Source organism: Ailuropoda melanoleuca, chromosome 12 (genome assembly GCF_002007445.2).
Source record: "Ailuropoda melanoleuca isolate Jingjing chromosome 12, ASM200744v2, whole genome shotgun sequence".
In the NCBI taxonomy this organism is placed as follows: Eukaryota; Metazoa; Chordata; class Mammalia; order Carnivora; family Ursidae; genus Ailuropoda; species Ailuropoda melanoleuca.
The window spans coordinates 1,367,257-1,380,465 of NC_048229.1; the positions used below are offsets into that span (position 1 = coordinate 1,367,257).

The 13,209-nt window shown below is 51.0% G+C and overlaps 1 protein-coding gene across 9 annotated transcripts in view; it reads left to right on the plus strand.

The window, feature by feature from the left end:
* STX2 (syntaxin 2) overlaps positions 1-7,260 on the plus strand; it is a 31,592-nt gene extending 24,332 nt beyond the window's left edge. For 3 of the 9 annotated variants that reach the window (XM_034672841.1, XM_034672842.1, XM_034672844.1), the window contains exons 9-10: positions 236-346; positions 5,225-7,260. In XM_034672841.1, the coding sequence (XP_034528732.1) occupies positions 236-346; positions 5,225-5,320 (207 nt within the window). In that variant the 3' untranslated portion in view covers positions 5,321-7,260. The other 6 variants (XM_034672843.1, XM_019810321.2, XM_011237658.3 and 3 more) reach the window with 6 other exon arrangements.
* The last annotated feature ends 5,949 nt before the right edge of the window (positions 7,261-13,209 follow it).

The window sequence follows — 13,209 nt, forward strand, 5'->3', positions numbered from 1 at the left end:
CGCCTTTCATCATCAGCATTGTCGCCCATCCCTCTCATCCCTGATCATTCTTGTTAAAATACCAATTTTGATTACTTTGTCTTGGCATGTTCATCATGTTTTCCTCTGTTTGTGGGTGTCTGTCACGTGCGCACGATGTCCATGTGGAGACTTTATCGGCGCTCCGCGGCTGCCGTAAGATACGCACTCAGGTCATTCAAAAATGTCCTCTGAGCCTGAAACTTTCTTTTTTAAGGGTGAAATGATCAACAACATAGAAAAAAACGTGATGAACGCCACAGAGTACGTGGAGCACGCTAAAGAAGAGACGAAGAGAGCCATTAGATACCACAGCAGAGCCAGGAGGGTGAGTTGGGTTTTTAAGAACTAACGTGCGTTCTTGTCTTTATTTGGCTTTGAGTGTAGTATGTGGGTGTAGCCCTCCTTAAAAGGTATTCCAAGAAATAAATAATTCCTTAAATTCTTATTTCACTTTAAAGCTGAAGTGATTATTTTTGCTGAACAGTTAAAGGTTGTGTAGGTAACTGTGTTGACTGTGACCCTTTGTGTCCTGTGACCCCACGTTTCTCCAGAGGCCTCTGTGTCTTGAGCCGTTATCTGGGGGGGATGTAAAGCTAATGGGACGGGAACTCTGGAAGCCATTGGTCACACATTTTGTGCAGTGAACCCTCGATTCCTTCCTCGGGTTACTTGCTAATTCTCTGGCTTGGAGGAAGAGAAGCATTACTGAGACTGGCCTGTGGCATTCTGTGACAGCCACGTTCCAGCTTCGTGAAGGAGTTGTGATGTCCTTACCTGCGTCCTGAGTGTGTGAGCAAAGCTCTTCTAAGAACAGCAACACGATGGAATGAAGTTCTGACTCAGGGGCAAGAAAGCTGTCAGCACATTTCACGGGTGTCCTTGTCTGGCAGTTCGTGGCCTCTTTGTCCCGAGGGCTGAGAAGGCCCACACAGAGCCCCCACCGCTGCTCCCCTGTCCCGGGAGAGGTCTGTGCCGGTTCGAGGAGTCTTTCTGGTCGGGGCCGGGGTCCCACACGCGGCCCACGGCCTCGTAAAGAGGCGGCTCCAGAGTGCGGGGAAGAAAGGAAGGGTGAGGGTCTGAGTGCAGAGTCCACGGGGCTGACGCGCAGGCCCCTCTGGGCTCTACTCTCAGCCCACAGGCTCTGCTTTCCCTTGGGCATGTCTGAGTGTGTTCCTTGTCTTTGAAACGTGAGACCTGGTTGCTGACATTATTCTGTGTTAACACTCTTTAAAATACTCCTCCGTGAAGTGATAAGGTCCACACGTGAGTTCTCCACCTACTTCCAGGCACACGGTGGACTTGCCTTACAAAGTCATCAGCAAAGGGCCAGGCCCTTCGTTTCCCTAACCAGCATGTCAGCCCAGTGAAGATTTTTGTGAAAAGTTGGTTTTACAGAGACAACAGGCCTAGTGTGGAGTGCGGACTCAGCTGCTGAGTAGGCCCCCTGTACTTTGCGGTGTTGCTGCTCCGAGGAGTGGTGCCTGTGTCCTTCACTGTCACCGCCTCTGCAGGGACACAGCCGACCCCTGACATCACACGGCTCGTTCACATGGCTCACTGCTCCCGGACGCCCCGCTGCCGCATCTGCTCAGATCTCGGCCGTCCCCCTCCTGGCGCAGCTGCCTGGGCCCCCGGGAGACAGCCGGCATCAGGGGGCTGTACTTTCTGGGGTGTGGCGGGAGCTGCAGAGGGTTTAACCGCCCACAGCAAACAGACAAGGAAGGAAGGAGGGTGGGGCTCATTCCGTAGCTCTGTCTGCGGGAACATCAGTCTCTCCAGACTCACCGGTCTCACGGATGGAACCTGATATCCCAAGCGTTCTAGAGCCGTTTATCTCCAAACAGTCTCACCTTGTTCAATTGAAAATCACCCTTTTTAAGAACTAAGAGCTGCCCAACAATCAGATGTCCTGTACCTTAGATTTTAGAACCGTTTCCTGTGGATTGTTTTATTTTCAGTGAATGATGTCTTCTAATGTGGTGATAGGAAATTACCATAATGTAATCAGCTTGCTTTTCTTTGACAGAAAAAGTGGATAATTGTAGCTGTGTCAGTGGCTCTGGTTGCCGTAATTGTTCTAATTATTGGTTTATCAGTTGGCAAGTGATGATGTGGATGGCGTCCGTGCATGCGCCTGCCAGCGTGGCAGTAAGTAACTAACAGCTAATCTGCGTGGTAACTCTCCCCGTGAGCCAGCGTGACGCTCGCCCCGTTGTCACGTGCCTCACCGTCCTGGCAGCCTGCTCGCCGGTCGCCGGCCGCCACGCGTGCTGGGAGGGAACAGGGTGCTGGTGGGTCGTCTTTAAATGGAGGTCTCCTTCTCATGTGGCCCGTGAAAGCCTTGGCGTGCAGGTGTGGCAGGGCGGGTGCGCTCCGTGTGGCCATCCCAGCCCGGAGGCACTTTCTTGGTGAACCTGCACGTCATGCTTTCACATACCTTTTTGGTTTCAGCTTTGGGAACACTTGCGACAACTGAAGGTTGCTCTGTGAGATCTCCTTGCTGGTGGGGGTGCTGGGGGCTGCGAGGAGTGGAGCAGAATTCTCCGGGAAAGTCCTTGGTCGCTGGTGGCCGTGTGCCCGCTGCACGTGGTTTGCCCACACCCCCTCGCGGAAGCGGAGACTGTTCACTTAGCCAGCCTGCCCATGAAAGGATTCGGAGCAGAACAGATAATTAGTGATTCAAGTATCTTTATTTTTGTTCACCACGTTCACCTTTCTCTGACCTTCAGTTCATTTTGTGTTTTCCCTCTGGTGTCTTGTGTGTTTGGGACCCTTCTCCCCGCGTGAGCGCTCCAGCGAGAATGCCAGCTGCTGTGCCGAATCCCTGGTCCGGGGCGAGTGGCCCAGCCCTTGCGACGGCTGCTGGGTGTGCAGCCGTGACGGACAGCCGAGTAGGGAGGAGGCCCGCGTGCGGCCCGCTAGTGTGGGCTGGAGAGCTCTGTCTCAGCTGGAGCCCAGGGCCCCTGAGCCGCGCGGGGCACGGGAGAGAAGCGGCATGGGCCATGGGCCACGGGATCACACGGGACTTGTTTCAGAACAGGCTCTGGTCGCGGGGTTGGTTTAAGTTCGTTCTTTAGAAGGAGGGAGGCTTAGTGCTGTATTTTTATTTGGACGTTTACGTGATCTTCAGGATGCTGTCCTGGCAGCTCTGCTGGAAAACATGATGTCTGTGATTTTTTTCACTAATATAATTGCACTTAAAAAATATTTTTATAATTGTTTTATTTATTTTTTTATTTTTTAGTTTTTTTAAAAAGATTTTATTTATTTATTTGACACAGAGACAGCCAGTGAGAGAGAGACAAGCAGGGGCAGTGGGAGAGGAAGAAGCAGGCTGCCAGCGGAGGAGCCTGATGCAGGGCTCGATCCCAGAACGCCGGGATCACGCCCTGAGCTGAAGGCAGACGCTTAACGACTGAGCCACCCAGGCGCCCCTATAATTGTTTTAAAAATACGTATTTTCATAATCTTTCATGGTGGTCGTAATATGGTTGGTTGAATGTGGTTTTACACTAAAGATTAAAATTAATTTTTAGATTGGATGCAGGGATGCTGTTTGGTAATGCCATTGAGTAAAAACAGATTTTTCAGTGCGATTGAAACCGGGCCCGGATGCCTGGTTTACTCTGATGTCTTGAAATATGAACACAGAACGATCCTCATTAATAAAAACACACCGACAGTTACTTCTTTTATAAAAGTGCAGTGGTTGATGTCTGTAATTATACTTTGGAAAAATTAATTTATTTTTTCAGCAAGTAGTTCAGCCACATGGGTGGGACGCTTGATTTCCTGTCCGAGGAGATAGGCAGAGACAGTGCCTTGGTAGAGCCGTGACCGTAACTCTCAGAACAGGGTTGGTGCCCCGGGTGTGCTCTGCCCACCAATAGAAGGGCACGCGTTTGGTTTGAGCTGTTTGCAGGGTGTGAGACAAGAAGGGTTGTTAAGTCTGTGGCATCTGGGGCGCAGGAGTTCAGCTGTCATGGAATTCAGGGGAGCACTGCCTCAAGCCAGTGGGGAAGGAAGGACAACGTGCGCAGGGCCTGACATCCGCGGAGGCAGCCCCTGGGGCACAGAGAGTCAGAGCTCACGTGCAGGGTGGCCGGTTCTCTCAGGAACGCCAGGTGGCCGGAGCAGGTGCTGGAGCTGAAGGGTGGCCGCCGATGGGAAGGAAGAGGGTACCGCAGGCCAAAGGAAAAGGCTGTCATCAGATGAAGGCGCTGAGTGGAGTTCATGGGGGGCGCAGGGGGGGATGCGGCTGGGGTTGCAGTCCTCACGCCAGGAACGTGCGCGAATCTGATGGAGAGGGGACCCGAAAGCGGCGCTCCCTACCCTCTGAGGGACTGACTGAAAGTTTCCTGAGGGCCTGGCTCGCTGAGCATCAGGGCACACGGTGTTGATGGAAGTGCTGCCAGCCGGTGCTGGCTCAGAGCCACGCCGTGTCCGCAGGCGGGTTTCTTAGGCGGCAGTGTGCCGTGTGTGCGCTAGCCGGCGGTGAAGGTGATGAGTCTGCTGTCTGCCAGGAGAACTCGGACTCACGCAGGGTCTCGTGCCTTTCATCTCGAGACTTCCTCCTTCTCTCCCGGACACGTTCCCTGGATGAGACCAGATGCCTTAAGCCAAAGGTGGTTTAGTGTCCAGCTGGGCAGGGATGCTTGCTAGTTGGAAACAAAGCCAGCTGCGCTCGTTGCCTGGCCTCTGGGCTGTGGATGTGGCAGAAGACACGTGCACACGCCTCAGTGTAAAACATGGGCAAGTAAGAGGTCAGCAAACGAGAGATCCACTGAACGCTCTGAGAAGATGTGCGTCCGCGGAATCGCAGTTGGTCGTTTGAGTGTGATCCGCAGAGAGTGTCCGTGAAGAACGCACACGGTGCCGGGTAGATGTTGCCTGTCCCTCCAGGAGCAAGTCGAGCTGCAGCGGCACTTATTTTAACTACGTCCCCTTAATTTAATAGACGCGTGTGCAACTCAGAGCTTTGCCCGTGGAGCTTTCCTTCCCCACCCCTCCCTTTTCTGTGACCTGTAGGCCTTGTATTTTAAACTCTCTCAAATTCTAGGAGAGTCTTGTTAAGAAATGACATTAGTGATTTCTTCTTTTTGATACCTTGCAAATTAATTAATGTTTTTCTTTATCTTGCAGAAAATGATGTTCATTATTATTTGTGTAACTGTTTTGCTTGTGATCCTTGGAATTGTCCTAGCAACAACATTGTCATAGCAACCATATCCTGAGAGCCACTCTCCTTGGAGTCAGACCACACCTGCAGCAAGTCCACGGCCTCCCGTTACATGACTGAGCCCCAGACGCTGTGACGCGTGGTGCTGGGTGCTGATGTTTTATGAGTGAAGGCGAGGGGAAAACTCGACAGGATGCATCATCGTTCAGGGAACGTCTGTGAGTGGGATGGGTGTGACGAGTACCACAACATCCCTGGACTCTGAACAGCACATCACAAAAATGTAACAATGTGAAACTCACTTCAGTGGCCTTAAAATAAGGAATTATTGAAAATTTCAATTTTTTTTTATAATTCAGTGTTAAAAATACATGTGACGTTTAATTAGGGATGCTTTATGTTAGGAAGCTATTGGATTTCAGGTGTGAGCTTTCCTCCCCACCACTCCCAGCTAACGTGCTAATTAAGAGTGTTTGTACTGTGTTTAATTCGTGTGTGTGTTGTTTGCAACAAAAATGTTTATCATCACAGCTGTTTTGTAAGGTATCTATAATTTTAAATGTTTATAAATTGTTTAATATATTAACATCTTAATTTACTCCATTTTTATATATTGAATATTGCCTTTGGAAGAATATTCCTGATATTATTAGAGCTGGCTTTGCACAGCCGTTCACAGTTTGCCTTTGGCTCAGCACACGTCGGCTGCAGCGCCCCGAAGAGCCTTCCCCACGCCTTCTCTTGATGCTGGTTTGTGAGGCTCCCACGCCCCTGACCCTCCATGACCGTCCCCGTTACTGTGCTCCCGTCCACGGCCCGGATAATAAACCAGCTCCCGCACGGCGACACGCCACGGCCTCCTGCCTGTTCGCTAGAAATAAGGTGTGTGTGTCTCTGTTTACATTAATAAGGCCTGAGCTTAGGGTGGTGAGAAGACCAAGATTTATTAGTACTTCCCGAAATTACTTCCAGATGTTAATTCTTCTAAATGTAAACTGTTGCACAGAGCCCTTAAACGCTCGTTAAGTACTTACTATTCTGCTGCACTTCAAAAGTGAATTCCCAAAGTTTATAGGAATCTGTAATGAAACATCTTTATTGCTTATAAATGCTTTTTAGTGTAATAATGGTTTATCTTTTGACTTGTAAAACTTACGGAATCTCACTAGCAAGTGGACATCTAGTTGGAACTGTGAGTGAATGTGAAGGACGTTCAGATGCCACTAACTGCTTGCTGCTGTCGCGATTGTGTAAGCACACGCCTGTGTTCTGACGTTGGTGTGCAAACAGATGGGGATGTGCTTGGTTCCACACGGGAAGTGTGAATGGTACTGAGCAGTTTGGAAACTGTTCTTCATGTAATGCAATTACGAATTCCACTGGCTCCTGGTTTATGCGTCCGGCGGCCTAGCGTGGACTCACATCTGAACGGAGGCTTTTGCTTCTGATCACCGCGGCGTCCTCAGCGTTACGAGAGGAGCCTTCTGGCGGTCACGTGTGTTCTTAAAAGTCTCGAATGGCCTGTCCGTGGGGTGTGCTCACTGACGGGTGCCAACGTCGGAAACGCGCCTCGAGGGATATTCACATACTTACCGATGATGCTCGTGTTAGCGTAGCTCTTGTGCCTGTCTGTGTGATTATGTCCGGGTGTTCGCCGGCCCCCGATCTCCTCCAGCTCCGTCTCCTCAGCCTCGCCTCCCGTCAGGGTTCGGGCTGTGCTCATTCAGGTCCTTTTCCCTTCGTCTGAAGGCCTTACTGAATGTGTGCTTTTGTCGTTATGCAAAAGCCTTCTGATTTCTGCTTAGATAAATATTTAAGTCATCAGATAGCACGTCTGTGTGGAAGCCTCAAGTGCCTGTTTGAGATCAGAGTTTTAAAGATATATTTACAGGTTCACTTGTTACTTTTTATCGTTTCTTCAAGTATTTTATGTTTACATTTAAAAAAAAAAACTGCCAGAGAACTGAAAACAAATTTACTTTCTGTCTTGTCATTTCTGGAAAGGTTTTTGGAGACATACTTTATTGCATATCCATTAATAAATTGTTCTACTAAGGAAATTACTCTTACCTGTGGCCGTTATTATGTATCATAAAGTGAGTTGATGTTAGGGGTTTTGATGGGTTTTGGGTATTTGTGTTATTACTACAAGCCCCTGTGGCCCGTGTCTCCGAGCCCATCTGAGTTCTTGCTCACAGCAAATGCTACTTCCGGGGCTTGGGCTACATTTCAGAGTCACTGGTGTCCAGTGCTTATGTCCACGCGACAGACTCTCCCCTTTATTAATGGCAGTCCTCCCACCCCCAGTGCTCTGAGCTGTTTATCCTCTATTTCTTAATCCTCTTTCAGAATTTTTCTTAAGTGGGAGTTTCTAAATTCACAACCCTTAAATTCTAACCATATTAGAAAGTGATGTTCAAAAACCAGAATTCTTAAAGAGAACTCAGTCCTGGAGAGAGCTGGTCGTGGAGCTCGGCTCCCATACGTTCACTCCCTCTCCCAATGCCCCTTCCACAGTGAGTCTCCCTTCAAATGGCAATCTTGATACACACATGCGGTAAGTTAGCCCCTTCGTTTATACTTTTTATATGTAGTTTAGATGATAAATAATGAATTTTGTTAGTTTGAACCCTTGCGAGCTCCCCTGGTGAAGTCGGGAACCCACTCTGAGGGCAGGGAGAGGCCGAGAAGCTGGCAGAAGACCCCAGACGGGCGGCAGGTGTAACAGGGGAGCTCACATCCAGGCTTGTGTTTGGCCCCGCCCACCAGCACCTTGGGGTTCGCGGGGAGGCCTCAGCGGGGTCCCTACACCATCCACATGGTCTCAGCGCCACATGGCCCTCAGCGCGGAGGCCCGGGAAACCCGCCCCCACGGTGGGAAGGGCAGCGGAGCCCCACCCCAAGGACGGGACTGTGAGGGGCCTCCCACAGCCCGGGGCCAGCCGCAGGTCAGCCGCAGGTCAGTGGGGTCGTGTCCTCTCTGTGACCTCTGCCAATAGAGTCTTCACTTCAGTGCATCTAAAGTCACGCCCTCCCACGAGTTTAAAACAGGATTCAGCTGGGACGGAATTCACGCCTGCTGTGTTGCCCAGGGCAGGGGGGAAACGGTGGCCCTCGGCCGCCTCCTGCGGTGTCGTGTCCTGCCCTTGGCTGACCCGCTGCTCCCTTTGCCTTGGCCGGAGGGGGCATGGCATGGCTCAGGGTCGACTTCGGAGAGCCCACCGGTGGTGCCTTGGCCCTCGGACTGGGGCCACTGCAGGGGAGGAGACGCACTCCTAACCACAGAAGCCGGCTCAGGCCTTGACGTCCCCCCAGGGTAAGTTCCAGAAAGAGCTTCCTGGAGCCCTGGAGAGGTCTGACCTGGGCGTGACCTCCGCCCCTTCCAAGAGAGAGGAGGGGGGCAGGGCGCTGAGAACGTCACAGGACCTCAGGCCAGGGCGGCACGGAAGCTGCAGCGCGAGTCTTACACACACACACACACACACCCACCCAGCAGGCCTGGCCTCTGCGTGTCGCTTGGTTCCCGCTGGGTGCCTGGGCCGCGAGGCCAACCAAGGGCAGAGCGGGGCTCCGGGCGCAGGTGGCCTCTGAGGCAGAGCGGGGTTCCGGGCAGACGTGGGGGGTGGCGTGCCGTGGCCTCCGCGCCGGCTGGGGCTTGCTGTCTCGGGGCCCCAGCGGACCCAACCTACAGGCGGGGGTGGTTCGGTCTGGTGGGACCGAGAGCCAGCGCAGGCAGCTCCAGCGCCCGCCCGAGTCCTCTGGGCTTCCGCCGGCCGCGAGGGCCCTGACCTGGACTCGGGACCCCCCCCCCCCCCCGGCTGCCCACCTTCCTGTTTCCCGCGGGTGCTGCTTGAGGTCTAATCTGCGTGAGTGCAGCTATTGCAGCTGTGGAGTTCCGTGATTTTAGTAGATTTACAGGCTTGTGGAACCATGCACTCTCCAGTTTCGGGACATTTCACACGCGCGTGCACGCAGCACTGGGAACCCTGCAGGTGCTTTCTCTTTGTGACCCTGGCTTTTCGGGACATTTTGTGCACATAGAAGCAGTCCAGCTGCTTTCACTCAACATCCCACTAGTGCGGTCTGTCCGTTCTGTACCATGACTCCCTAGTTTGTTCCTTTATATTGTTTTTGGTGTAAAGCACGCCTCATGTATCCACTGCTTCATGGACATCTGAGCTGACCGCAGTCTTGCCATCGTGGGTTTCACTGCCCGAGCATCGCGGCATCCATGTCTGCGGACACACAGTGTCATTTCTCTCTGGGAAACTCCGGGTCACATAACCGTGTAACTTTCTACAAAACTGTCCAGCTGTTTGTCCCCTTGCAGTACTGTTTCCCAGTCCCCCAAGCAACGTGCAGGGACCCCAGACTCCGCGTCCTTGCCAACACTCGGCGCCGTCTTTCTATCGTAGCTTTGCTGGACGGTGCGGTGTGCTATCTCCCCACGGTTTTAGTCTCCATCCCCACTAGCTCATGGAGAGGAACAGCTTTTCATGTTTTGACTCGTCATTCTTAGATCTCTCCTCGAGAAATAGCCACTCAAACCTTCGGTACATTTTAAAAGTGGGGCTGGCTGGCTTCTTGTTTTTGAGTTGTAAGAGTTCTTTGTACAGTCTGGATAAAATTATTGTTTGTACACAACTTGTGTCTTTCAGAGGCATTAAGAGAAGAAAAGAGAAAGACACACTTACCGTGCCTTTGATATTGGCTCTCGGCTAGACCGTTTCTGGTGTTCTTCCTACAGATTAATCACTACAGACTCACTTGGTTTCAGCCCAGAGGGCTCCCTTTAGTGTTTCTTGGAAGACAGGTCTGGCAGAAGCACGTTCTCAGCCTTTATAAATGTGGGAATGTCTCAGTTTCATCCGCAGTCTTGAAGGGTAGTGTGTGGACAGTGAACTCCTGGTTTACACTCTCCTCTTGCCTGTTGAGGGCTTCACCCCGCTGCTTCCCGCACCCACTGTGTCCCACAGCCTAACGTTATCCCGTGGCCACTAATGGTCCCAATGCTCTTCTGAATACAGTGAGTCCCTTCTCTCTCGCTGCTGTCATGATTTTCTCCTTGTCTTTCGAGAGCTCGACCAGGACGCATCTAGCTGTGGATGGATCTCTATATATCTTGTTTTTTTTATCAAATTTGGGAAGTTTTTGGCCATCCATTATGTCTTCAAATATTTTTTCCGCCCCCCTCCCCCCTTCTGGGACTCCCCTTATATGTATCTTGATATTCTTGTTGCTGTCCTCCCTGTCTCTGAGGTTCTGTTCATTCTCTCCTCTATTTTTTCTTTCTGTTCTTCATATTGGATAATTTCTGACCTCACTTTGGGTGCTCTCGTTCTTTCCTCCCTGAAACCCACCACGGAGCACGTCCGTTCATCACTGTTGCTTCACTTTTCAACTCTGGAATTTTCATCTGGATCTTAAAAAACAAAACTCCATCTACTTGAGAATCTCGATTCACTACTAAGCATGGTTTCCTTTAGTTCTTCAGTCACACACACAACAGCTGCTTTGAGTCTTTGCACATTGAACATCTGAGGACACAGTCTCTATCCACTGCCTTTTTTCTGAGTAGGGACCTATCAATGTAGAATGGACGAATCTTCAAAAAAGTTTAAAGAGAAAGGAGAAGGGTTCTATTCAAGCCCCAGTTAGGACAGCTGCCGAGGGTATACAGTCTTCATAAAGGAGACAGTGTTCTGGGGAAGGAGNGTATACAGTCTTCATAAAGGAGACAGTGTTCTGGGGAAGGAGTGTTTGGAGCAGGGTTACATATGATTTTATTTTATTTTATTTTATTTTATTTTATTATTTTATTTTATTTATTTATTTATTTCATTTCATTTCATTTCATTTCATTTTATTTAAGATTTTATTTATTTATTCGACAGAGATAGAGACAGCCAGCGAGAGAGGGAACACAAGCAGGNCGTTTGGAGCAGGGTTACATATGTTTTTTATTTTATTTTATTTTATTTTATTTATTTATTTATTTAAAGATTTTATTTATTTATTTGACAGAGATAGAGACAGCCAGCGAGAGAGGGAACACAAGCAGGGGGAGTGGGAGAGGAAGAAGCAGGCTCATAGCGGAGGAGCCTGATGTGGGGCTCGATCCCATAACGCCGGGATCACGCCCTGAGCCGAAGGCAGACGCTTAACCGCTGTGCCACCCAGGCGCCCCTTGTTTTTAACATAAAGTTACAAATCATCGTGGTGAGAGACGTTCCAGAGAGTTAGAGACCCTTGTGTGTTTAGTACGTGAGGCTGCAAGGCTCCGTCTTTTGAAAACTTATGGAGGTTTTACTCTTATCTTTATGTTTGAGGTTTTTTTTTTTTAAGTTTATTTGCTACTGAAGCAGATGTTCAGTGTGTGCTCAGGGCAGAGCGAGAGCCCCCGCTTTGAAGAGTGGCGAAGTCCTTCCGACCTCGGTAGACTCTCGGCCTCCGAGAACTGCACGATTCCCCGCCGGTCTCTGCGCCCTCGGCCTGCAGCGTCTATGCACACCCTGCCTTGTCTCCGAGAGGAGCCCTTTCCGAAACGCTCCTCGTGGAAACCGTTACAAGTTCTGTTTCTTGCGGGGACCCCGGCTGGGACAGAGAGCAGCAGGGGTGCCTGCCAGGTGCTTGGCCCACGTGGACGGGTGAGCGGGGAGCCATCTGCTCTGAGGGGGAGTGGGGAGGGGACGCTCGGTGGCAAGATAGGAGAGCTGTGCTTTGTCAGCGGTAAGTCTGAGGTCCCTGTTAGACATGGAGTCAAGAAACTAAGCTGGCCTAGAGACCGGAGCTCGTGAGAGGGCGGGTGGCCTAAATGGGGAAACCATCCGCACACAGAGGGTACTTAGGCTGAGGGGACAGGACGGGACAGGACCGGATGGGACAATCAAACGGGAAGGGTCTGTTTATAGATTCCACAGTCTGTTCTGCAAAGCCAGTGCCTGGGATCTGTCACCCACCGTTCCCAGTCCAACAGGTGTTGGGAGGGAACCAGGGGCAGGACCTTAGCGTTTAGCTCCACTGTTTTCACTCGCCTTCCCTTTTGTCACGCACGCCAGTGACCTTGTTGGTAGCCCAACACTTTGCACATCTGAAACTGGGGTGCCAGGGAGCAGGGCAGGCGTGGCACACCAGGCCTTTGCCACTTACCCACTAGGTGATTGTGGGTATGTGCAAACCATGAGTCCCAGCTCTCTCATCTGAAGATGTGGGGATTGGGAGAGTTGACCTCCAACCCCTGCTCCGTAAGTTCTTGGAGGCACCAGCCGGTGAGGCTCAGGAAGGTCCTGGGAAGGCTCCCCGTGGAAGGAGGCAGAACCACTGTGTTGTTCAGGACGCTCACGGCTGCAGCAATAGAAAGCCTGCTTGAAGAAGGACAATTCAGGATTCCACAGAATAAGAAATTTGGAGACAGGACCGTTCCAAACGTAGTTAATTCTCTGAGTCCATGTCTCCTCAGGGTCACAAGATGGCTACCAGGGATCCAGGCATAGACTGATACACAGTGTCCACAGAACAGAGGAGAATGGAGAGGATGTTCCTCGATGTCCCTTTTTACTAAATGTCCAGGCCCCCCCAGCCCAGCCCTGGAGACTTTCCCTAATGTCTCAATGGCAGAATTGGACACATGCCCACTCCTACACGGGTTAACAGGGGAAATGGTCGGCTTTGATCAATCATGACTGAGCTGGAGGCCGGCTGCCGGCTCCCTGTAGCAGGTGTTGTTCTGACGGTGAAGTGGCAGGGGAGCCGGCGGGGGCCTCTGTCCCACGGGGATCAAGGGAGTGAGGATATCAGAAGGACACGGAGCAGGTCCCTCCATGTCAGAGGCCACACGCAAGCAAGGAACGGGCCCCAACAGCGCATCTTTCCTTTGATGACTTGTTTTCCCAGTTAAAATTCAATTTCTTTAATTGTTGAGATGTTCTTGGTGAGTTTTGTTTTGTCAGAGTCCGTGTTTAGATTTTTTAAAGAGATGATCTCCAACGTTTGCAAATTGGTAGATTTTC